The sequence below is a fragment of the Pieris napi genome, chromosome 8 (genome assembly GCF_905475465.1).
Source record: "Pieris napi chromosome 8, ilPieNapi1.2, whole genome shotgun sequence".
NCBI lineage: Eukaryota > Metazoa > Arthropoda > Insecta > Lepidoptera > Pieridae > Pieris > Pieris napi.
The window spans coordinates 9,972,998-10,000,000 of NC_062241.1; the positions used below are offsets into that span (position 1 = coordinate 9,972,998).

General features: G+C 33.2%; 3 protein-coding genes across 5 annotated transcripts in view; 2 read left to right on the top strand and 1 right to left on the bottom strand.

Moving 5' to 3' along the window:
• The first annotated feature begins 1,356 nt into the window (after window positions 1-1,356).
• LOC125051956 (multiple coagulation factor deficiency protein 2 homolog) lies at window positions 1,357-11,151 on the top strand. Of its 2 annotated transcripts, XM_047652589.1 has the most exons (6): window positions 1,357-1,488; window positions 6,846-6,999; window positions 7,632-7,767; window positions 8,576-8,660; window positions 9,615-9,753; window positions 10,931-11,151. In XM_047652589.1, the coding sequence occupies exons 1-5, from the start codon at window positions 1,476-1,478 to the stop codon at window positions 9,746-9,748; spliced, it is 522 nt and encodes a 173-aa protein (XP_047508545.1). In that variant the 5' UTR covers window positions 1,357-1,475; the 3' UTR covers window positions 9,749-9,753; window positions 10,931-11,151. The 2 variants fall into 2 exon arrangements, with proteins under 2 accessions (XP_047508545.1, XP_047508546.1); XM_047652590.1 differs by lacking the exon at window positions 1,357-1,488 and having other exon boundaries at window positions 6,897-7,014.
• LOC125051955 lies at window positions 10,830-15,235 on the bottom strand. 2 transcript variants are annotated; one of them, XM_047652586.1, is made up of 4 exons: window positions 14,530-15,235; window positions 13,775-13,895; window positions 11,760-11,940; window positions 10,830-11,066 (listed from the first exon to the last, which is right to left on the bottom strand). In XM_047652586.1, the coding sequence occupies exons 1-4, from the start codon at window positions 14,848-14,850 to the stop codon at window positions 10,961-10,963; spliced, it is 729 nt and encodes a 242-aa protein (XP_047508542.1). In that variant the 5' UTR covers window positions 14,851-15,235; the 3' UTR covers window positions 10,830-10,960. The 2 variants fall into 2 exon arrangements, with proteins under 2 accessions (XP_047508542.1, XP_047508543.1); XM_047652587.1 differs by having other exon boundaries at window positions 14,554-15,234.
• A 10,889-nt stretch (window positions 15,236-26,124) lies between these two features.
• The window catches only part of LOC125051809, a 1,797-nt gene continuing 918 nt past the window's right edge, over window positions 26,125-27,003 (top strand). Inside the window, exon 1 of the mRNA XM_047652378.1 lies at window positions 26,125-27,003. This exon is cut by the window's right edge and continues 918 nt beyond it. Coding sequence (XP_047508334.1) covers window positions 26,211-27,003 — 793 coding nt within the window. The 5' untranslated portion in view covers window positions 26,125-26,210.

Here is a 27,003-nt window from a genome sequence, read left to right on the forward strand (position 1 = left end):
ATCGGTTTGGTAGTTTAGGAGTCCATAGCGGACAAACAACGTGACACGTAATTTATATATTTTAAGATTACTGTCTGGTTTAAATATTTACTTGGTAATACTTAATACATTAGTCAACTATTTAAAATCAAAGTGCAATTACTCACTAGACTACCTGAGGAAATAAAAAATATAAGTGTTTTTAATAAATTAAAAGAAAACCATTTAAATGCACGTTCATGGTTTAAAATAATATTTAACAACGATTTTATAAATGAACTTTATATCTCATAAATTTTATTCTTTTCAAAAGGCCCATTTTCTATAACAGAAAAACGGATTAGGAAACTGAAAGATAACTACAATGTAATACTACAAGTATGTCGAAGAATTGAAAACTTGTCCAAAATAAAATTCCCGTAACGCTACAATAATATATATAATCTCATATATTTCTGTATCTGTTTCGTTCAATTGATTTTGAAATATATCCTAGCATAGGTTGTTTCTTTCCACTAAGGGTGAAATGATAAAAATTAGGTGTGGTTATTTTTAAGCCTTTCAGTCCTTTGCTATGTTTTAAAAAATACATAGTTATAATCGACTCATATAAACAAAAAATCGAGTATATTTTTGAAGTGAAATTTCTTTATCGACACGTTTTTCGGTTACACGCCATGTTGTTTTTTTTAATACCAACTACAAATTGCTTGATCGATCGTAGGTTGAATCCGATATTTTATTGAAAGTTTTGAAATGGACATTCTATTTCAAAACTTTCAATAAATAATCGGCGGCAAATCTCGCGAGAAAACCTTGAAATTAGTCGCATTACTTCAAGTAAATGCAATTTATGAAATTCTGTAATAATCTTAGTAGTAATAAGGTAAAATATAAAATGTAATTATTGCATTATTTGAATTCATGTCTATGATAGTAAAAGCCTTTTATTAAACTTTATCTAATTTAACTTTATTTTTCGAAAAATAAGGTCATAAAGAAGTTTCACTTCTTACGTGTATTAATTAGTATACGCACAATTTTTTTTAAATATCCTGCCTACATTTTATATAATCAAAACAGATAATAACGCTTTTATGGTTCAGTAGTTTGTGGGTTTCTTTTGTTTTAAACACTAATCTAAATAAATACAAGTTTTTTATGATATAAATATGAGCCACCGGCAACGATAGCTTAAGTAAGTCTTCTGAGAATTTAATCCTACTTACGCCATCTAGTAACATTTTATGGAAACATTCTCGCGCATACTTCAGCGCATTATTTTGAGAGCTAGAAGACATGCGTACAGCGTCTCGTGTATTGACCATTCAAGCTTATACCTTAACTTCATACCTTAAGATCCATTTTTGCCTGATCATTTTAGAGTTGCGCAGTCGAGCTACTATAATTGTAACATAAAAATGGCTGGACGCGTGTGTCGATAAATACCAAAAACAATGTGAAAAACGTTAAAAATCCGAGTTTTTTTTATTAAAATGTGGTTGGAAGGTATGTTATCCATTGTTAATTTAAAACTTTTCGGGTTAGTGTGTTAGATTAACCTTAGAATGAGGTTAAAATAGCTTGAGTTGCTCATTGTTTTTATTTTGTACCTCAATGCTTACATCAAAGATGAAAAACAAAGGCATTTTCTAAAATTAATTCTTTATGTACACGCAATATAAATGTAAAAGTAAATTACTTTGTTCCCTATTTTATAAACATGTATTTATTAGGTTTTTATTGATTTGTCATTAGTAAAGGTTTTTGAAGGTCTCTCTTATAAAAATCTTAATAGGTACGAAATGTTGTTTGCTGCGTTATAAATTATTTCTTTTTGTTTATGGTCCTATTTTTCCTTCTTAAAACACCAATCTACATCTCTCCTGCACACTAAAACACTCTTCAAGTAAAACAACATTTAATTGAAGGTTAGTAAATATTACTTATTTAGGGTCTTCGGGTTAATACTGTGGTTTAAATTGATATACTTTTGTGTTAATGCGACTATAATCACTTTATAACAAATGTAACCATAGATAAGATACAAAGGAGTGCATGGCCCGTATTCGTATTTATTGTAATCGCATAGGATTAGGGCTGCGTGAGGCGATAATATGGTGGGCAGCCCTGGGGATACACACGCTCACAGCGGTTGAAAAACTTTTGATTATTATAAACTAATGTATTTTTCAAATAATGTTGTGTACGTTACACTGACGTAGTACGTTTTCGAATAAAGGAAAAACAATTTGATGTAAATAAAACTTAATTGATGTACGCATTTATAAATAAAATGATTAGTTACTAATTAGTAGATTTACAAATAAGGGCCTAGGTATTGTTTTCAACGTAAATTGATATGTTCAATTGAAAAGGAGTTACTTAATAGCTAGTCATGAATTATATTTACTATAGTGTTGCGTAGGGATGTGGGGTCACTATGCATCTTCTACCGCATTTATCATGGAGAGTGTTCAGAGTTGTTTGGTTTAATACCTGCAGCTGAGTTTCATCATCGAAATTCCATCCGTATTACCTCGACGTCAGTCGTTCCAAAACCGAGCAAAAACAGCGTTAAGTTTTTGCTACGCACCACCTCTATGTGAAAGCAGCTGCCCCCTGAAGTATTTTCGACTTAGGGTCCTTCAAGGAAAGAGCGTACCAATTTTTAAAAGGCTGGCAACTCACTCGCGAGCCCTCTGGCATTGATTGTCCATGGACGGCGGTATCACGTAACATCAGATCAGCCTCCTTGTTCTTTGCCCCCTGTTCTATAAAACAAATGATAAAAACGTTGTTAGGACTTTAATTATAAAACTACGTATATTTATTCCGTTTTAACCTATTTATCTTTCACATAATTTTCTAATAATTATCTAATATAATATGTATTCAGATTGGCAATCTGAATTTTCGAAGCTCGCTGTTTTACAGCGCCGTATGCCCACACCACTTCTGACGGACACCCCGACATACGGACTCTGCACTTGTCACCGAGCGTATAATTTGTCCTCCATTATGTGAACTATAAAGTAGGGTCCGATTAAGGCTCGTCTTTCCTTACGAACAAATGTGCAGTTTGATTGAGGGGGCCGAATATACATTATTCATACGATGTATTGAAAGTGCATGGTAATAGATTTTTTCGAAAGGGTGTCTGATTAACACCTGTTTTGTTTTGTGATTTGATATTGCGAATGTTTATTTTCATCTTTAAGGTTATTCTGATGTATGTGTAATAGACCAGGGTAGAAGCCTTTAAAAATAATAAAAAGTGGAGAAAAGAATAGTAGGATGAAAACCATTGGAAAAGGAGAGAATATTATGAAAATTATTACGGGCGATCTGAGGTCGGGAAGGGGAAGGGAGTGAGTTTTTAAGGGTAAAAAACGGTTTATCTCGATTTCTGGCAAAACTAAAAGTCCTATGGAAAAAGTCAAAGTTGTAGACAATAAAAAGATCTAGGTAAAACTTTTGTATTTACACTTTTTTAACATAACCTCAAAATTTATGAGAAAAATTCAAAAAACCAAGTTTTTTTTTATCTTTTACAAATTTTTTCCACGAAATTTGGTGAAAAGTTACAATTTTTTTTTTAAATTATGCTACCCAATTTTGATTGCTTATTAAATGTTAAGTCACCACTTATTCATTATATTTTAATGGACGAACGAGAACAGATTGTCAATGTGTGATATGGCCAAAAAAATTACTGAAAAAATTCCAGCCATTGGTCCGTTTGTAGGTTGACACTGACATGCCTACCTCCAACCAGTACCAGTCCATACCACCATTCTTCACATATTAAGACCACAAAATGGACTGTTTTCTAGATTTGAAATTTTCTTATTTAAAAAGACCTTTAATTACAATAATAGCGCAGTAGTTGTGAAATGAGGTGTGAATATTGGTTCCCCGCGGGGTCCGCGTCCCGCTGGCGACCCCTAGGGCGTGGGCGCAGCTGCCCCTCAATGCCCAAATTAACAGGTACTGTCACTTTTGAACGTGGCGATAGGCTGGTAAAATAAAACCAAGTACTGTGGTGGGTGCACGTATTTCCAGGTCTATCCGATCACTTTTAGTAGGTAAGGCATGGTTAAACCTCAATTCAATCTTCACCGTATAATGGTATAAGGTTTAAGAACATATTTCTGATATTTGCAAATCCTTTATACATAGACTAGTGTTGGCCTAGTGGCTTCAGCGTACGACTCTCATTCTTGAGGACTGAGGTCGTAGGTTCGATCCTCGTGCACAAATGGACTTTCTATGGGCGCATTTAACATTTGCTCGAATGGTGAAGGACCCTTAGACCCAAAAAGTCGACGGCGTGTGTCAGGAGGCTGATCACCTACTTGTCTATTAGATTGAAAAATGATCATGAAACAGATTCAGAAATCGGAGGCCCATACCCAAAGAGATTGTAGAGCCAGTGATTTCTTTCTTACTTTATACATAGACCTCGCAATATTTAATTATACCTCGATTAAATCTTACAACTTTTATTGCTTCAACTAAATTTTAAAGTTAAAGAGACGAAATGTAAAAATAATTACGACACAGAGCCACAATCTCATGACAATATTATTTTTGTTTGCGTTATAAATTAAATATAAATCACGATTTGGTATTACGTAGACTAGTATAACGATTAACTATTTTCATAGTATAATGTCATATGGTGTTATTTTGTGGGGTAATGCAGCTGACATTAAATCGATATTTGTAGTGCAAAAGCGGGCTATAAGAGCGATCTGTGGGTTGTCCCCACGGGAGTCGGTCCGAAGCAAATTTAAGGAATTACATATTTTGACTCTGGCAAGTCAATACATTTATGAGAATATTTTGTATGTGCGGAAAAATATAGATATCTTTAAAAAGAATAGTAGCTTCCATAATTATAGTACTCGTAATAAAGACAAAATTTGCGCACCAACCAGAAGGCTGCATAAAACGAGTAATTCTTTCCAAGGCAATTGTATACGTTTTTTCAACAAAATCCCTAGTGAAATACAAGCGTTGTCAATAAATAAATTTAAATCGTACATTAAAGTAAAACTGCTTACTAAGGCTTATTATAATATAAATGAATATTTAAACGATCCTAGTGCTTGGATATGAGTTGCTCCAGTATATATTATAGGTAACACGACTGAATCTCTCGGCTGCATTTCCAGACTCTGGGGCGATCGTCAACATCCACGACTGTTTTAATGTAAAGTGGGAACAAACCGTGATCCATGTGGTATCCAATTATTTCAGTATTATTATTATTTTCTTATGTAGCCAAGTCCACATTTCAAGGATCGTCATGCTCGCTTAAATGTCATTGCTTGTGGCGGCGTCCATGCGTCGGGTTGTCTCTCTCCCTAAAATATGGCGAGGGGGCCGATGGCTGGCCATGCGTCATACTCGTGAACGGGTGCTGCTTGTGGTGACTGGTCGTACTTGAATTCGTGTATGCGGTGATGTTAATTATTTCGACTATGTGTTTGCGTGTTGTTCCCACGAGAATGTAAGTGCGTGCTCCTATTTCACCATGCCTCCTGCTGATAGGGGACAAGTCTTTGTTTTTATTTATGTTCTTATTATTAATTACTTAAAATGTCATGTGGAACATGGTGTAATGGTTGCAGCTCCTTACAACCGTTGTGTAAAAAAAAAAAAAAAAAAAAACATGGCGATTAAAAAGAGTGGCGGAGAGTTTATTGCCAGTTCTTCTCTTCCGTTCTACGCCCTTGATTTGAGAACTGGCAGTAAATGTAAAATTAGAAGCATTAATATTTATATCTTTAATGACGAATCACAAGTGTACATTGTGTTACCTACGTGAATAAATGATTTTTGAATTTGAATTTGAATTTGATTTTATGGAATAATCATAATATAGATTTGATTTCCTATAATTTAGCACAGTTAGAATATACACAGCATATGCCTAAACACAAATCCCTTACTCGTACAATATATAAAATTTATATTACAGACCAACCAGGCTCCAGAAAATAAAACACTCCTTATATAGAATTTTTTTTACAACAAATTCCCTAGCGAAATTAGAGAATTATCACTGAATCAATTCAAAACTCTCGTACCTAAAACGTAAATTATTCAATAAAGCTTATATAAATTTGACGATTATTTAAATTATCCTAATCCTTGGGATTGATTTGCTACAGTTCAAATATTTATGGCTTACCTTAAAAATCATTTGGATGACTCAAAACTTGGCGACTAAAAAGAGTGGCGGAGAGTTTCTTGTCAGTTCTTCTTGCCGGCTCTATGGCCTTGAACTGGTAGTAAATGTAAATTTAGAATCAATTAACCATCGTTTATTTTGACCTTCATAAGTGTACTTGGTTACCTATATGAATTAAGTTATTTTGAGTTTGAGTTTATTAATAGGTAGATAAAAATTATAAAAAATTTATTCCTTGACACATTCATCTATTAGTACAAAATATATGTAACACACCTACAATTTTATACAGAAATAATATATATTCTTTTGTTCCCAAGGACCTCTAGTATAGGTCTCCTCCATTTTTTCTTGTTTGTATTTAGAAACTGAAAAAGGATATTCGGTGCGTTTCATATCAAGTTTATCAGATCAATTACTTTACAGTGATGGGGTTTTCTAGATGCGAGACCTGTTTATTTATGCTTTCCACGGAAATATAGTAGTACGGGAGGTAGCAACGTTTTCGAGAAAGACTTTCTTTTCAAAGTCTTTCTTTTCAAACGTTGCTACCTCCCGTACTGTAGAAGGACATGCATATTTCTCATTTGTCCCACAAAGCCTTTAGTCGTTATCTATCTTATAAATGTATTCGCTTGTAAATAAATAATTCTCGATTCCACAGCGGTAGCACTCCTATTTCTGAGCAGTATGTCAGCCAGCATGCGTCGCGGTCCTCATCACCCCCACGGGCAGGGTATACAGAAAACACACAGCCACTATAGCCCGAGAGGAACAGAGAAGCTCACTCAAGAATCTCAATTATTGCATGATACGAAGTAAGTTATGGTTGAGTGAGTATCCTGATTAGTGGGCCTTTAATTTTGTTTAAAGGGATTTTTTCTAAATTCTATAATAATATATTATGCAATTTTGAACGCGAACAACGGTATATTTAAAAAACTATAAAGATAACAGAGACTAATATGTATTTATTTATTAACACTGTGTTGTATACACTCAGATAATATGAATTATGAATCAATGCGCGGCTATTTATGCATATTTTTCATCATCGGACGGCAATAAGAATATGAAATTCTACCCATTCCATTCATCACGACGTCCACGTTCCACAACTGAGCGATTTTAAGGCAGATTTTGCCGCACCACCTCTATGTGGAACCAGCTACCTACTGAAGTATTTACGAACCAATTCTACTTCAGGTCCTTGAAAGAGCGTACCAATTCTTAAAGGGCCGGCAACGCACTCGAGCCCTCTGGCATTAAGAGTGTCCATGGCGGTATCACTTAACATCAGATGACCCTGCCTTTCTTGTTAAATATAAATAAAAAACCCATTGCAGTAATGTGCTTCAAATATAAGTAACAAACTGTGGTGGCGTCTCTATTTAAGTAAATCAACCAGATTATTAAAGAGTATTCTAACTGTGGTGTAAAATATTTACAGACACATAGAAGAGGATATAAAAGTGCTGACACCCGAATTATTGGCCAATATGACCCCTGAGGAGTTGGAGTTCCATTATTTCTCCGCTCATGACTTCGACAGGAACTCCATGTTAGACGGCCTAGAGATGTTAAAGGTGAAGGAATTGATATATTTATTTACTATGTATTGCCTTTTTATTGTTCCTAAGTACTTAAAATTATATAATTTAATAGTTAATAACTTTAGTAAAGTATTCGACGAACGCTTTTTATTATTGTACGACAGTAAAGGAAATCAAATAATGTTAATTTTCTTATTTTTTATATACTACTAGTGGACCCGACAGACGTTGTCCTGCATGATATTTCAAGCAATTAGTAAAGCAAAGTATGAAAGTACCAACTGCAGCGCTATCTGGCGGGTTGATTTGTGAATCTAAACCATTCCCAGATCCCCTTGAACACACACAAAAAATTTCATCAAAATCGGTCCAGTCGTTTGAGAGAAGTTCAGTGACATACACACTCACAGAAGAATTATATATATAAAGATATACTTTTACACACAAATCTTCCAAGACTTCTTTACTTACAATATTAATTTTTACTATTATTATTATTATTACATTATTTTTCTTTTTTTGCGTCTGAGATGCAAACTAACTGTTGTGATCTCTGGAAGAATGACCAGTGCTGTGGAACACGTCTGCTCCACAGCATAATGCTGAGCCAGGGCCAGTTACAAACACAACACACACACACACATTACACACTTAAAATGTACCTTATTCCTTTTTTTATTTCCATATTTTTTGTCATTTTTCTTTTTTTATTATTTTGTGTGTTTTTATGTGTATTTCGTTAGTAATAAATGTTATGTCTATGTATTCTGTTCCCGATATAACTGGTAGTGTAGGTTTTCAATCTCGAATTTTCAAAATAATTTAATGATTTTATTTCTAGGCTGTATATCATACAATGGACCATGAGCATTCTGAAGCGGAAACTCCAATAGAGCCTGAAGTAAACCATATTGATGAATATATTGGTAATAACTGATATTTCTATTAAATAAACTTTCTAGAGGGAAAACAAGCGACACATCTAGTACACCTTTGATGTCACAATTACCTGAGTTTCAGTGCGTTGTCGGCCTTTTATTCTACCTCTAGGAGGCCTCCACTAGGTCTACATTATAGACGCTGGTTTCAAAGATTGTTTTATTGTTTTTTTAATAATGCCTATATCCTTTAGTCGCGCTCTTCATTTCTTAAGGTGCCTCGCTCATCTTCCTCCGCTCTCCCTGTTTTCGGCAAGTCTTTATGCTTATTCATAAATTATATAAAGTCCTCCGGCCGCGTCATGATGGCCATCTGTATAAACGAAAAGAATGAATTTTTGTACGATTCAAATCCAGGCGACACGATGATGCGGGTGGAGAATAGTTTTTGATAATTTTGTTTCCGTATGAAGAACACTACTTTCTACTAAAGACGCACATCGTTTCTCGGCATATATTACAAATGCTGTTCTTGATATTAAACTAACCTATACTAACTAACAATAACTTTATGTTTCTATTGTTTCTATATATACCAAAGCTTACTTATTACTTGTAAGTAATAAGTAATCAGTGGCGCTACAACCTCTTTAGGTCTGGACTCTGGGGCCTCAGATTTCTGAATCTGTTTCATGATCATTTTTCTATCATCTAATACGCAAGTAGGTGATCAACCTCCAGTGCCTGACACACGCCGTCGAACTTTTGTTTTGGGTCTTAGACATGCCGGTTTCCTCACAATGCTTCAGTTCCTTCAGCGTTCGAGCGAATGTTAAATGCGCACATAGAAAGATTCCATTGGTGCACAGCCGGGGATCGAACTTACGATCTCAGGGATGAAGAGTCGCACGCTAAAGCCACTAGGCCAACACTGCTCAAGTTAACCAACGCTACAAGAGAATCTATAAATCTATCAGTGTCCTATTTTTTATATTTCTGCAGCCTTAGTGGATAAAACATTAGAGACAGACGACACAGATGGAGACGGTTATGTATCCTACGCGGAATACCGCGCGGCGAGACTGAATAATCCTTCAGAGAGGACGCCTAGAGTTGTAGCTGCAGGCTCCATATAACATAGGTAATCAACACCACGAGTTGAAAGTAAATCTTTATTACACATAATAAAATAATGTTGTAGAGTAAAATGAGAACTAGGATTCCTTGTGTCGTGGGCAGCTAGTCTCTTCCATTTGACTTATTAATGATTAAGGTACTTGGCGTAATAAACTCTACATTTACTGTCTTTTCTTGCTTAAGATTGTTAAAAACATACAAAACAAACAAAATGTCATTTAATCATTTAGGTACCATTTGTACACTTATGCATGTCAACTCACGCCATCTTATTCCGGCATTAGTGCCCACACGTTGTCATCGTCTATGAATTCCCGAACAGTGTAATATCCTCCCTTTGTTAGGGTTTTCTTGATGCAAAGCTTACACTCATGTATCGGAAGTTTGGTTACACGGTCCAGAATCTTGTTAAATATCTGTATACATTTCCCCATAAATGAGTGAGCAGTTTTATGAAGTCTGAAAGCTGGAAAATCAAGTCTATTCCTAAAAGTGTTTAAATTGTGACAGTCACTGCGCTTTATAAATTTATTAATGTTTTTATAAACGTACATAATATTTTAACGTACGTTAGTGAATATAGTATAAAGATTTGAATTTTGAATCGAGAGTGAAAATAATGTGTTTGGGAAAGTTGTTGAAGATAGGGAAAGAGAAAAAGCGTTGGGCGAAGAAAGTATATATATGTTAGGGTTGTGTATGATGTGTGTGGTCGGTGTTTATTACAAAATAGTCAGTACATTAAGTAGAGTTGGTTAGACCATTGGAAGTTTTGTTTCATCGTACAATTTTAACGTAAAGTTTTCGTAAAAAGCGTGACTCATGCAGTAGATAAGTATAAGAGCCACTCAACTGACCTACTGAATTTGCAAGTAATACAGAAGATTCATGGGAGAAGGTTTTACTCATGCATACAATGTTATCACACTCAATTTTTGTATTAAAATGTTGTGTGTTGTAAGAAAATATTATAATAATTTAGATTTGTTTGCGTAATTCTTTATAATGATTTTAGGCCTCGAATTTTTATAGAGCTGAAAAATAAATGAGCAGGAGCTAAAGATAGATGAAAATAAATAATAAATTAAAAGTATTTAATTAGTACTAAACTCGTAACAATAAGTTTTAAATAGAACGCATTTAATTACAATGGAGTGGAATTAATTTTCATATTTTTTCAGGGCCGTGATCCTATGGAACCTAGTGAGGACCTAAGTACACTGGTATCTGTCACAGGAAACTCCTTGTTGGCCTAATGCGGCTGCCTGTTGAATATCTCTGGATACGTCTTCGTATGGTTCCAAATCAATGCTGTTCCTGCAAACGTTTATTCGTGTTATTTTGTGAAGTATTGTGCGTTGATTATTTATATTAAATGACAATAAACTTTTAATCTCTGAAATCCTGAAGTTATTTTATACCACACGATTAAATGTCTGTTTTATAGCTGTATTTAATTAAGTGAAATTTACTATAAAAACATACATTTTCTATCGACACATACAATCAGTACGATGACGAACTTGCGCTAATAAAGTTATTCAAAAAACACGTCTCGTCGGATTGCAGAAGTAGTTTTTCTAAACGCTCTGCTACCAATTAATTAATCCTATGAAATCGTGCCAATTATCAGCTACCAACACCTTCTTCTTTTTTCTTTTTTTTGACAATTCACACCAATTGACCTAGTCCCATGCTAAGCTGGTGAAGCTTGTGTTATGGGTACTAGGCAATTTATATACATATTATAGATAGATAGACATATAAATACATATTTAAACACCCAAGACCTAAGCACAACACCAAATGCTAATCACATCGATGTTTGTCTCAGCCGGGATCGAACCCGGGACCCATGGATTCGCAGTCAGGGGTACTAACCACTAGACCAATGAGCCGTCATTTTCACATTCTACATATTAAAGACCAGCAAATATTTGTAAATATACATAGTGACTTTAAAAAATAAAAATGCCAATTAACTGTAACTGAGAACTAAAAATTTCTCACCCTTGTATGAGTTTGGTTCCCTGCAACAAAAGTTCAGCTCCCGACGCATAGATGGCAGCCTGTTCCGGCCGTTGGCAAGAGAGACGGTATAAACAGCCGTAGTCTTGTGATTGTTGTCCAACAAGGTAACTTAGGTACAGAAGAATTTCATCTTCTGTGATATAGGATGCGTTTTTATTATCTGCAAGTTTGGTTAACATTTTTTAGCAATACAATATTTATCCTTACAACCTAAAATGAAACCGAATTATCGAATCAACATCAAAATAAGACAGAATCAGTGGCGTAACAACAGGGTGGCTGGGCTGGCAAAATACCACGGGCCCCCGACCCAAGAGGGCCCCTGCGCAAGAGATATTATGTTCTTTGGATGAATGTGAAGTCTCCAATACGCATTGGAGACTTCACAAGGGGCTTTCTTTTTGGGGCTAGCGTGAGGACTACAGACCATTCCTTCTCGCCTAAGAGAGGAGGCCTATGGCCATTAGTGGGACATATACAACGTGTGATTGTACGCTGAAAATCTCGAAGCTTATTAAAATTAAACTGAGTAGGGACGATTTTTACTGATAGGGCCCCATCAAAAGAATTGTCACGAAAGAAGATTTGCCATGAGCCCCAGATGGTATAGTTACGCCACTGGACAGAATTAAATTAATATGTTATTAATAAATCATTGAATAATTCAGTCAATTTTATAATAACTTGTAAAGCATAAGTTCTAGAATGTTTTTTTAATGTCTCCGCCTCATTTTCGGTCGGACTTATATCGTATTTTAATTCATGTCAGCCCTGCGATTCTGTAACTCACTTCACGAACTCACACAGCGGTTTTCGCATCGGCGGTCTCTCTCAAATCAGTCGTGAAGCAGTCATTTTATGATTTGGCATTCTGATAAACAATAAAGTACAACAAAGTATCACAGGGCTGGTCATAGGTCAAATCGTTTCGAATACAGTTAGTAAAATTGCTTTACTTTCTTTCTATTTGTGAAAAATAAACGAAATTGGAAAAGAAAATTTATAAGTCTGTCTAATGATGTCTGAGTAATGATGTCCAAAAATAATCCGACCCAATTAATAATAATGGACATCGCAGCGCATAAGCCTTTTCACCTTTAAAGCAAAAAAAACAAAAGCCATAACAACATTATCATGAAGCAGAAGATAATCCTCCAGCAATGGGATTATTCCAGAGTGGATGTGAAGGACGCATTTTGTACGGGATTAACTTAAAAGGCTTGGTCAGTTTTGGCACGTGGTCAAGCTTTAATACTTTATAGAATTTTGAACTTAATTAGAATGGTAGTGAAGCTATAATTGTATGAAAGTATACGCAGATGTGTGTTTAAGCTTCCGGCTTATTGTATGATGAATCTAGGTGGTCATGGTAGTTTACCGGTGTCGGAACTCGGAAGTAGGAAGGGTTATGTAATTAATGACAGTATGACATAATATATAGCATATATTAAAATATGTATATATACAATGAAAAAAAATTGTTGCTCGATTTTAAAGCAAATTCACTGTCATAATAGTTTAAAACTACGATTTAGGGTTTATTTATAAATAAAGAAATTACTTTTTATCGTTCTGCTCTCACAGTTAATTAATCAAATTTCTGATACCATATAAATAAACAAAACTAGCTTTTAAACAAATCAAATTTGTGAAAGAAACGCGATTTAACCAATCGTGAAATATGAACTATCTATTCTTTGTATTCCATTTCAATCGTGATTAAGAAAACACATTTTTGTGTCGGGTCCAAATAAAAATTAAAAAAACAATATAATAAAACGAAGCATCTTTTAAATTACCTTGAAGGTAGCGACAGAATGATTTTAAAAGTTTCAATACAATATTTACTTTTTACGACAAATAATGGCTAATTTTCGAAGCGATTTTAATCAATACAGCATTAATCCTTATTCAATTAAATACCTTATATACATTCTTGATTTAATATAGATCTATATGGCCTAGAGACAGGATGATTTAAAAAGTTTCAATACCTTCAAAACTTCTTGCGTAGTGGTGACCCTTCCAAGCGCCGGCTCCAAAGAAGCCCGCAGCAAGTACTAAGGCTTTAAGCACAATCAGAATAACCAGGTTGGTGAGGTTCAAACTAAGTACCTATTGAAAAATAAGAACATTTTTTACTATGAGCTAACTTTATTTATCAGTTCGTGACTTAAACCATATTAGTTTTATTTTATATAAAAAATAAAAATACATTTCAAGCGTATTTTATATAGGATACTAGCTGATCCGGGAAACTTCTTTTTGCCATGTATATCATTAATAATGAAAAATAGGGGTTGATCGTAGAGGGGTGAAAATTATTTGTATGTATTTTTAATGCTGTACCATAAAAAAATAAAAAAAAATATCTAAAAATTAAAATAATAATTTAGGGGTGGACTACCCTTAACATTCAGGGGGATGAAAAATAGATGTTGTCTCTCAGACATACCCAATATGCACACAAAATTTCATGAGAATCGGTCAAGCCGTTTCGGAGGAGTTTAACTACAAACAAGCGACACGAGAATTTTATATATTAGATCTACGGCTGTTACGTTCAGTCTAATCCAAACCGAAAGAATTATTTCCCTGGAAATCAAACCTATAATCTACGCGTAAACGCCATGTGCTTCCACTTAAGATACTTTTGTTAAAAGGTATTTTAAATCGTTATCAGAGCTTTTGTCTACATGACTAATCATTGACTCATGCAAGCGTGCAATTTGTATAGTGCGATACGAACCTGCGTAATGCAGTCAAAACCAACCTGACTGGTGCCTGTTGATCGCGCTATGAAATCCTTCGCCAGGCTAGAAACGACCTGCCCCCCAGCCCCGCTCAAGAAACTCCCCGCTGAATTCAAAAAAGACGCTCGATATGTTTCATTAAAGTCATTGTCAAATCTGTCAATTGTTTCACTTTTGAACAGCGCTGGGCTCTCCTTCGGTAAGACAGCGTCGTAATGCTTCGGAAACATCTTCTTCGCGTACTGCGGTGAGGAGTAGGCTCCTGAGTGTTCCGCGAGGGTAAAGTAGGGTAGTAAGATTATGATGAGGACAACCATCTTGGAGGAGGGTTGGCAAGCAACTGGTATGCGGCGATTCGGGTGCGTGAGCTATTTTATCTCTTCGAGTCGTCTTTTGTTTTTTGCACGCACGATGACATCCACTAATGGATGTATTGTTGCTTTGTGGACAAGATACATCGCAAATATTTTACCTGGTTCTGGTTATTTGCTTACAATCGTTTTGCATTAGTATTAAATTATAGAATTCAAGATAGTATACTGTCATTTTGTGTTCAAATGCTTTAGTGGTTTATTAAACCATAAATGTTTATTTGTTATGTAAATAATACTGATTTTTGCTTCTTTTAAATTTGTAATAGCTGTTGGTTGGATTCAGACTAGAAGTCTTCCACAGTCCGTTTCACAAGGCACTTTCTTTTGCGAACTAGTGAACTGTGGAATTGACTCCAGGTGGGAGTCTTCCCTGAGAGATACGACGTCCAACTATTTAAAGTTATAGTGTAATTCTCCCACAAAGGCCGGGTACGCACCCTCTAACCGTGTGCATGGGCTGTGATGACTACCCTTTATGGGCGTCACGTGGACTCGTTATCCCCCCTATTATATTAAAAGAAGGCTTTTTACTTTAGAAATAAAAACACATAAAATTGACTCCTAGTTTTACACCTTTAGAGGTGTTATTTTCCACAGCACACATGAATCACACAAGTAGTTTATTTTAATATAGTTATTGTATAGGTTAAATGTTAAAAGATAATTAAAAAATAAATATAGTTTAAAAAAAACTATAAAACACGCTTTTAAAGCACATCAAACTAAACAGTGAAAAATAATTCCTAATTTAGGCTGAAAATGGTAATGAACAAAAAATACTGGTATTATTGTGAAAAAGCGTGGGTTGCTCGATAGACGAAAAATATGGCACAGAGTTTGATGTGCTTTAAAAGCGTGTTTTAGAGTTTTATTAAACTATATTTATTTTCCACTTTTTAGTCCTAGCAGCAATACGTGTTGTCTCAATTTAATCGTATTGCTTTGTGGACTTAAAAAAAATTTGTTTTTTCGAGATAAACCTATGAAATTATTATATTGTTGCTGATTCTTTATAAGTGTACAAAGTTTGAATTAAATCTGTCCGTTTAAAGTGGGTCAAAATCGAGTCCGAAGGAGTCGGTTACATACATACATACATACATACATACAGGTGAAGCTAATATAAAGCGTGTAATAAGTTCCTATTTCAGCTGTATACTAGGCAGCGTTGAGCGTGATCTTACCTTTATCCTCTGAATAAATCGGCCTTAAGCGACATATATAAACATTTTAATTGAATATATAACAACTAAGAAAATATAAATTACCAAAGATATCTAGTGTAAGTGCGAATCTTATTACCTAAGTACTTTGTCATGGTATATTTACGGGTGCCGTAATAGTTATGTCGCAGTGTTTTAGTACGTTTTGTTATGTAAGTTAGCCCAAAAAATATTCAGGCCGGAACCGGAGTGAGAGAATTTTTTAAGTCGGTCACATCACGTGGACTTTAATATTTCTTAGAATTCAAGAAAAATACAATAATAATATATGTGGTTTTTAATTGCAATTTAAATACACATTACATTTTTACACCTATTTATTAAATTAAAAAGGATACTCATAATATAGCTAAAATGTCCAAGTGTAACGATTACGGTGAAAACAATTATTATAGACTACGTATGCAATCAAAACAACTAACATAGTACAAATTTTAATAAAATATACTATGTATATGTTACTGTAACTGTATGTACTGTATCGAGGGTGTCAAACAAATATTTTGAGATATAAGTTAGAAGATATTTGATACATGAAGTTAAGTTACATAAATTATCTAAGGCAATAATTATAAGTAAGTAATAATAATTATGTATACGTTATAAATGACAATAATAATAACAATAATTATTATTATTATAATAAGGCATAATAATTATGACTTTTCTTTTTATGTGCGCAACACTCGCTGGTACGGTGAAGGTCTTAGCGCCTCAGCAAACAGCTAACTTTATCGGCCGATACTATGATCGGATGAGACATTAAACGCGACACTGGCCCAAGTGAACTGTCGAGTTGGTTGTGGGTGGACAAAGAATCGGCCGACTGCTCTAAAAATCTTTTTGGTTTTTGAAGTGAGAGCAGAAGAGCCAAAAAGTTGACGGCGTGTTTCAGGGACTGAAGACTCATCACACTAAATTTTATATTATACACATACATAAGAGTCTATTATACCTATTTTTTTATACGGAAAGCAATTTACATTGAACCATGAAAAGAAAATTCTCGATTGTAGAAAGTGAAATTACAATACAATAGCGAATTATAGAGTTCCTACCCTGGTAAGTGTTTTATGGTTCATGCATGCTCATGTCTTGATAATTTACTAATTATGACTTGATGTCGCCGATTTGTAAATGTACATTGCGTCCATGTCTACCTACTTCCAATATAAATAATTGAATATTCTAGTACTACTTCACAATAATTTACTGTTTGTTTTAATTATAAAAGTTTTATTCCATTATAACCACCTAACTCCAACTAAAATATTATATGAAAAAAACAAAAATACTAAATATTAGACAACTATATATATACTACACATGCATCCTAGTAAAGAAAATTATAACAAATTCCATCCAATCAAATATAAAATTACATAAAAAAACAAATACAAACCACTTGAGGAAAAAAATAAACTTCAACTTATAACACCGCGGACTAATTACGGAAAAACAACAATATTATTCGAAGGAGCACAGTTGTTCAACAACTTACCAGAATAATTGAAACTGTGCGAAAATATAAATGTTTTCAAAGGAGGTCTAAAAGATTATTTGCAATCAGTAATGTTTCCAACGCCCTAGAGAGACTAATATTATATAATTTTAGAATTTAGTACCTACTGTATCTCATTTTAAGCGAACTAATTAAGTTCTTATGAGTAATAAAGTTCTTTAAACCTATCTCAATTCTACATTTTAATTAATATTAAATATGTCCGAAGAGATAATAGCAGTCGCAATTATAGACATCAATGTACGTATAAAGTCAATAATTAAATTAATTACTATTAATTTATATTATTTATTAATATTTTAATGTACGTTTTTTCCTCGGACAAAGAATTAGCCTAGCAATTCAAAGGGGGAACGCTGCCAGTATCTTCGGAACCTTGCCTAAAGGGACTCCTTTTAATGATATATTTAAGTTTATGTTAAGTTTAGTTATTTATTACAATGTATATTATTTTATTATTATAAGTATTTAGTTATAATGTCTGTCTTTATAGTAGATATTAATATAATAAACAATAGAATAAGGATATAATATATGTACGTATATACAGCTTATATATTCTAACCTCGGTAATGATAATGTCTTGTAATACATATTTATTTATGATAAAGTGTTGAGAACAATAAATAGACGAAAAGTTAGATTTTGAAAAGATGATGACAAGGATGAGCGCCATCTCTATGAAAGAGTAAAAATTAGATGTACATATATCCTCGTTTAGCACAGCGCTATCTAGCGGTAAATACAAGAACTACTTCGTGTAAAGACGTAACAAGTTTAAATCGTGTGATATCAATAAGAGGTTCTTAGCAATTTTGATTCAGTACCACAGATGTCACACTAATAAATTTTGTATTCCTTAGGTGCAGCGTATTGTGGTTGTGCTATTCTTTGATTTTGTATTTCATAGAAGGAACTTTGAATCAAAAAGGGCAATATTTTAAGAAAGAAATACTGAAAAATAAAACAAATTGAACTATAAGAAAGCCTGTATAAATCACATATTTTATTGAATAATTGGATATTCGTACTACGTACAGCGACACAAGGAAACATTAGTTGTAAACAGTGTCGATTAGGATCCTTCTTAATCGACACTGTTTTAAGTTATTCACCAGATTCACTTCGAAATTCGAATCTACCCAAATTTAAGTTAGTATAAATAAAGCTATACGTATATTAAGTTTCTAGTCCAAAGTTACATGGTCGGTCAGTTAGTTGGTCACGGCGGTTGCGTCACACCAGTAAGCTTCGAAAGCGCAATTGGCGCCAATGTTATGAGATCTTGAAGCACTTTCCACGATCTGCTTAAACGATGAACTTAGATTATAGACAGCTATAGAGCAGCTTCATCTGTTATTACATAAAATTGTATTACATGAATAACATTACGATTTTTTAATAAATATAAATCGATCGTTTTATACCAAAGAAAACTTTTTTGGTACTATTAATTTTTAATATATTTATAATTATTAGAAAATGTACCTTATTAATTATTATGTAATAGTGATTAATAAGGTACATTTATATTGTATTGTTATTGTATTGAGCTTTATTTCAAATAAAAGTAAATTTTATTGAAGTTATACTTCTTTAGGCGCGTTATGAAAAATTGATGAGAGTGAAATTTTACGATGCGCGCGCACCGTGACACAAAATTAACAGAATGAAGTTGCCCACGGAAGATGCTACGGCATTTGACATAATTTAAAAACAACATTCGAATAATAATGGAATTTATGTTACACTTAATGTAAGAGAATAATAATAAATATTTAATTTTTCAAATGTAAACTGAACTTTATTGACTATAATGACTCCTTTTCCAGTCTTTGATTATTTAATAATTGTAATGAATTATTTGCATGCAATCAAAAACTATTTTTAATAATGCACACGCACCCTTTTTTTTAAATATTGGTATGTTAAGGAAAAACAAAAGAGAAGAGATATAAACATAAAAGTATGCCTTAGTGCATGCCAATTAAACTAAATTTTTTACTGTATATGTGGTTATTATTTTGTCAACAGAATTTTTCTAGTAAACATGTACACTTATGAACGTCTACAGAAAAAAAGTTAAATTGATTCTTTAATTACATTTAATACCAGTCGGGGCGGGCAAGAAGAACTGGCAAGAAACTCTTCGCCACTCTTTATACCCGCTAAGTTTTGAGTCATACAAATTGTTTGAACCAGAAAAAATCAATCCCAAGGATTAGGATCATTTAAATATTCGTGAAATTAATAATAAACTTTATTGATTAATTTACGTTTAACAAGAGTTTTGAATGTTTACATTATGTCTTTCATCACAATGTTTTACACTTCCACTGGTAAGGCTGAAAATAATTTATTTTTAAAGAATATATTTGGTTAAATTAAATAAATATGAATCGACTCCATGGATTGGATCGTGACGGTCAAGGCCCGGTTTCACTTTGTAATAACAAAAAGATTTTCACCGTTCGCTCTCTCGGCAGACGCGGTGAACTCGGTAGAAGTGTTTATTATGCAATCACATAAACATAACTACATAATGCACTACAACAAAAAGTATTGTATCCTGTGGCTAATTATATGTAAAATTCGGCAAATTATAGAAATTATACTGACTTAAATTCCCAGGCTAACAAAATTACGAAAGTACAACTTGTTTTGAAAATTTGAAACACAATAAAAATGTATTTATACAATATCGACAGCGTAGAAAATGATAAATTATATATAAGTTAGTTCTCTATGAAGAATGTTTGGTATATGAGTTTATTACAAAATTAAATTTGTGTTTTTGTTAGGTACTTTGTAGGTACTACGAGACTGTTGACGTTGTACATAATATCATTCAATATCTATTTGAGGGTACTTATTTGATTTATATATATTTTATATTCTATATATCCTATAACCGGCTAAATTATTATATTAACCTTGCATTGCAACATAAGCGTGGCTAAATAAAGGAAGGAAGGTATTTTTATTTTCTTTAGTGACTGGTGGATACAAAAAGAAACAGTGGCGATGCAAATTTTAGAATGTTTGATAATTTTTCCTTATAGTATAGGTCTCTGTGTCTTTGGGTATAGAATTATAATAATAATAAATTATTGCAAAGAAAGTGGTACATTCAGATTGTTTAAATATAAAAAAAAAACACCGCACAATTGCTGCTTTCCACGTAGTTTTCCTTAATCATAAAAGCAAATAATTATTATTAATTAATTAACTAGAAAAATCCATTGTTGTACAGCTAGGGTTCGAATGCGTCGTACGTCAGGTCAGGTCTGGTTTGTTAGTCTAGCGCCTAGTCTATGTTTTTTAAATAGCGGGGGCAAACGGGCAGGAGACTCATATGATGTTAAACGATACCGCCGCCCATAGACACTTACATTTCCAGAAGCGTCGCAATAAATATTTACATAGATGACATAACAGGAATTCGTTCGTTGCTTATAAAAAGGTTTGTTTAATGCTTTAATCTTGAAGAATTCAGATTCACTGAGGGTCCGAAGTGTAGCATAAATTTTGTAAGCTTTAGTTAACTAATGCTTGTCATGTCTGAGTATTAAGCGTACTTGTACATGTAATACTGGAATACTGAGAAAAATCCAAAACTTTGTATAATTTCAAAATTTTGAAAAAGAAACTTTTTTAGGCGCATGAGGGTAAACATTTTACGGATGAAACGCAATAATAATAATATTAGCGTCACGAAGATGTGCAGCGTTTTTGTCGAAGAAAAGGGAGAGAGCGATTGAGAGGGAGTGAGAAATGCCACGTGTTTTGTTTTGTTGTTTTTTTTATCAAAGAAATAAATATAAAAAAAAAATAATTTGTATTAATTTTCGACACTTAATATTTTAATGACAATTAAATTCCTAACATATCTTCCATTTTCCTCCCTCTAAGTTTCGGCAATCTAAAGTTTTAAATTTGTATAAATATGAACAAGACTTAAAAATTACGCACTTTTTTCCATTTTTAATGCAAAATTACTAAATATAATTTCTAATTACAAGGAGACAACTTGCATTATCTATATACATTTCGTAAGTTGAAGAATGTTTTTTTATGTACATTAATTACAATGTGACACGAGACTTCTGTTGACAATGAACATATAATCATTCAATACCTATACTATTACGTGTATCAATGAGGGAGTGAAACGCTAGAATATAATTCTACTGGGTTCTTTCTGCCAACTTCTGCACCCTTACTTTGTAACATACAATAACGACTGCGATACCAAACCCGACGTTTTTGTATGCAAGATCGATGTTCTCTCAATACCCGTGCAACCAACGCACAGATCCTCGAAACAGTAAGGTCGCTCCGTGAAGCCTGCGAAGGGAGCTTCTGGAAGGAGCAAGGCTGGCTTAATTAGCCAGGACTTCATGTACAACCCACCAAACGAGCGTCTAATTGCGCAAATTAAGTCCACACTAAATATATACATACATACCCGAGCAATCTATAGGTAATAAAATCTTAAAATTTTAAAATTCCTCCTCCTTACGCGACAAGACACAAAATTGTTCCATGTGCCTCGTACGAACTCGAATTACCTGCATAATTTTCCAATGTTTCGGGTTTTATCTATGACACTAATTATGAGAATATTGATATTTTCTTCCTTACCAAAGAAGATGTGAGAAAGTAGAAGCGTATAATTAAGGAATAAGTTGAAGAGGCGGGAAGACTCTGATTTTGTTTAAGCAGTGATTTGAAATATTGAGTATTATTTGTTGTTTTAAATGTTAATTTCTTTATATAGTTTTGTCTATGAATGTACTTATTTGTTTTCTGTCTAAGTGTTTTGTATTATAATAAGTATGTTAGCTGAAAGATTACTTTTAATTAAATAAATAAAATAAGGATCTTATGGAAAAACAGCCCATAATACCAGCTATTTGTGGTACGTAAATGAACGTAGTTTTTCCTTGTCGCCGTTGATATCAAATGGTATTTCTATTATAGATTTCTAAAATAATAAATTTTACTTTAATCTAATTTGCGCCACAATATCAAGTGAAACCTGGTGGAAATTGTCATCGAATCAAAAGCGAGAAAGCATAAAAGAGGCTGTCAGGCGTTAAACGGAAGATACATTAATGAAAGTACCGCCGTGACTGCGTTTAATATTTTAAATGTTTTAGATATAATAATAAAAATAATAATAATAATAAAATACACATATATTCATATTATTGAAACTTATATATAAAACGTATTGAACTGATTTAAATTAAAGTTTTATTTATGTTACATTTAATAATATTCTAGTTTTAGTTATTTGCACTTCTTTGCTTACTGCAAATATAATTATAAAATGTATTTGATTTTACCTTACATTACATTATTCTCTCTCTGCACCTAGTGGGTGGCCGTCCAACATACTTTACACGTTATTAATTAATATAACATAAAATCTACATACTAAAATTAGTGTAATATGAAGGGTCGAGAGCGACCATTGTCTGCCGGTATGTCAAATCCAATATTTTTTTAAATACTTAGCGCTCTTGACTCTGATTTTATTAGAATCTACGTAAGAATCAATTAAATTAATACTCTTCGATCCAAATTCGTTTGCTTGTCACAATATCTCATATATCTACTGTCCCGACGGTTTGGGTGCGTTTAGCAAGCATGGTCACGAAATGACCCGTTTACCCGGTTGACCCAATCGATCTAGTCATTGTGTGACCTAATTTACTATGAGTTATATCTATTATGTTACAAACTATTGATATTTTTGAAACTCGTTTAAGTTAGTATTTTAACGCATTTCAAAATATAATGTTGAGTCTTGATACACTATTCCGATGGTTTGACTTCATATTTATAGTTACTTTTTTTCCAGATATTGGAGCCACTGAACTAATTCTAGGGAGATCTGTACATCAGGGTACTCCGCTCTTCCAATGGTTTAATGAAATAGTAACTTAACAATAATTGAAACCAAAATTTCACAGCCCACTACATTCAACTGCCCAAGTGTCACCAGTCTAGTAAAAGTCTCTGGGCCCATATACCAAGGTAGAGACTGTAGGTGATGGAAGCAGCTTAAAGTCACCTGCCACACCTGGAGCGCGTTGGAGGAGGAGCGCCTTTAAAAGTACTCCATGCATTCTTTCATATAATCTACGGTTAAATTAGAAACTATACGGAAAAGTAGAACTAAAATGTAATAAAGTTGTTCACATTACCCACATTTAATATAAACCGTAACTAAAAATGTAATAAACGAAACCTAGATTGTTCTTTAAATCTAGGTAAGATCCGTAAATATGTGAAAGCAATGTTAATGTGAGCTTTTACTTCAAAAGTTTCATTTTAAACGTATTAATACAGGGGTGAAAATGTAAATAGACGCTTTCTATTGTTCGTAAGGAGTTTCGCTTGGTGGTCAAACGAATCTTAGTATAATTAGAATGCTTCTTTTTGGATAACGACTATGTTCAACCAGTGAAACGGTAACGGCCGGGACGTTTTTTAATATATAAGGATAATAATTAGTGAAACACTCCATGCCCTATTGGGAGACCAGCACTTCAGTACAATTTTATTATTAAATTTACAATATCCCCGACTTTTGTGGTATGGGAACTTATTTTATACACAAATTTGTACAAAAGTTTATATACATATTTAGGAAATATCTTAATATATATTACTATTCCTATTCTATATTCGTACGCTCTTATTGCAGTGTGACGCATTTCACTATCTTACTGCAAATATCTGCTAAATAGTAATATAGTGGAAGTAGTAAGTACTATATTATATATATAGTATAAGTTACTATCTACCTATTATTACATATTACAAATTATTAGTTTATATTATATTTATTAAGTTTATATTAGTTTATATTATTAAGTTCGAATTTCAACGAAGTAGTTGCTTCGGTAGCAGTTAACGTAATAATAATAAATTTATCATTGACTTCGCTATGTTAAAACATTTTAGCAGATTTAAACAACACAGAGCAGAGTTTGCCTAATGGTTATCTAACCATTAATTATCAACCTTATTATTTTATTTTATTTTAAACAGAGAACACATAACATAGAAAACAAGATATATTATAAAGACACGATTTTAATGTTGAAATATTCTTCTTAATAGTCGTCAGGAAAAAGGCTCTTATCAAGTTCGTAAGCAAAAAATAACACTCTACAAAGTGAGGTGTTTATTGTATTATGCATTATAAAACAAATTTAAATAGATTACCTACTCTGTTGTGAAAGAGAAAGTACTAAAATGAAATGCTATTGTTTCGTTACGTAAGAAAGCGTAAGAACGCAAATTGTACCTTTCGAATTGAAAACAGTGTTTTTATGTAAACTTATATATGTATTATGATTACAGAACATATTGCTGTCAAGAATACAAATAAATATAATTTTGGTATCTGATTTATGTTTATGGAGCAAATTAAAATGTGCAAAAAGTATAACACAACCCAGTAATAAATATTTATTTACAATTCATTACCTTTAACATAACAAGCGATTTCTTCCAGGCAACCCTAGTACGGAAAAAACAGCTGAGGGTAAAGTACAAGAAATGAATAAATAATTAACAAAAATACATAAAGTTGAAAACTAGAAATATAAATATAATAGAAATATTCTAAAACAAAACTAAAATCTAAAATTATGATTTATGTTCTAATATCGCTTGTATATATTTTAATATTTCAATAATACGACGATTTTGTTTCGATTATAAATAAAATGTATGAATAAATATTCAGTTTCCAACACTTCATATATTTTATAACAGTGTGGTCAATCAGTAAAATGGTAAACAAACATATTGTCCTTCGAGTCAACCTCTAGTCGAGCTTAAAGGCTTTTTGTATTACAATTTCCCTTTTTATTTTTATAGATGTACAAAGAGTTTACTGGTTAATAGAAATCTGTGTAAATCGTGCTCAGTTCACAGGCAAAATATTTTTTATATTATTGTCGTGAGATAAATGGTAAAAGTGCGCAATTAGAGCGAAATTGATCATAGCGATACAACATCTTATGGAGATTTTTATATGGTATTTGATATTTTTTTATTACTATGTTTTAACTACCTATATATTATGTATGAGAAAAAATATAGTATAGTTAATTATTTCAAATAAAAAATATTATCTACATTAATATAATACTACCAATTCTCAATTGTTTATTAAAGCTATTCAATGTTCCGAACATTATTATTGCAATAATGAGTATTATTCAGTTGTCAAAAAAATATTCGTTTGCCCTTTTGAATCGGGAGAAATCAGTTCGTTGAAGAAAAGCATTTTCACCGAGGTCACGGCATTAAGCTGCGATGGCGAATTAAGATAAACCGACAAATGACAGTCGCATGTAATTATGTCGCTCGTTAGTCGTGACCAACTTGAAATTGCCATTGCATTAGAGAGCAGGGAGCTATGGTGCATCTACTATCAAAACTATATCAGAACGTTCAGCTCGCCGCCGGCGCTCAGTCTACGCGCGCCTTACCTGCGCGCTTACACGCGAACGAAAGTGAAATCGACTACAATGATAGCAATACTCGCGGCTTGCTTGTTCTCTGTAGCGGTTGCTATTCCAAACGATCAAATTGAAAAGTATGAAAATAAAGTGAGAACTTACCAACTGGATGTTCCTGGAAGCAACCCTATTACGATAATTGAAACTGGGGGAGGGGACGATTTGCCGGGAAAATGGGATCCAATAGCAAAAAGTGATGATGATCTGGTTATTAAAAATCTAATGACTCATGTCGTACATGATGTAGACGGAAATCGACCTCGGTGTTATGGACCTTCTTGCCAAGAGGGGTTCGTAGAGGATGAAGGTCCACAGGAGTTTGAGGAGAAGTTAAAAGAGTTTGGCGATTTTTCCAACGAACGCCTCCAGGCAATAGCCGCTTTAGCGGCTAAGCTAAAAAAACAGAAAACCAAAGATAGATTCTCAAATATAAATGGCGAAGAAGCGGACAGTGATAATAATGGGCAGGTATTTACTTCCTGGAATAGGTTGAAAGTGAAACAACATAAACATCCATACGACGACAAAGATGGATGGGTGACATTAGAGCCCATAGCATGGTCTTCAAGTAAAATTTCTAAATGGAAACCCAACGTCAAAAAGCAGAAACCAACCTATTGGAATGATGATGAAGATACGAAATATTCATCAGACGATAATTATTCAAGTTACCAGGATTCAGAGAGTGACAGCAGTAAATATACCTATAATTATGCTCAGAAGAAACCTACTTTGAGTCGCCCCGGGTTTATAAATAATAAATTACACATACCACCCGAATATGATATGGAGGTTCCATCTA

Coding starts and splice junctions, on each gene's coding strand:
- LOC125051955 (XM_047652586.1), bottom strand. CDS start 14,850: ATGGTTGTCCTCATCATAATCTTACTACCCTACTTTACCCTCGCGGAA. Junction 11,941..13,774: donor CTACGCAAGAAGTTTTGAAG/GTATTGAAACTT, acceptor CCAAACTTGCAG/ATAATAAAAACGCATCCTAT. Junction 11,067..11,759: donor GGAACCAAACTCATACAAGG/GTGAGAAATTTT, acceptor AAACGTTTGCAG/GAACAGCATTGATTTGGAAC.
- LOC125051956 (XM_047652589.1), top strand. Junction 7,768..8,575: donor ACGGCCTAGAGATGTTAAAG/GTGAAGGAATTG, acceptor TTTTATTTCTAG/GCTGTATATCATACAATGGA. Junction 8,661..9,614: donor CCATATTGATGAATATATTG/GTAATAACTGAT, acceptor ATATTTCTGCAG/CCTTAGTGGATAAAACATTA.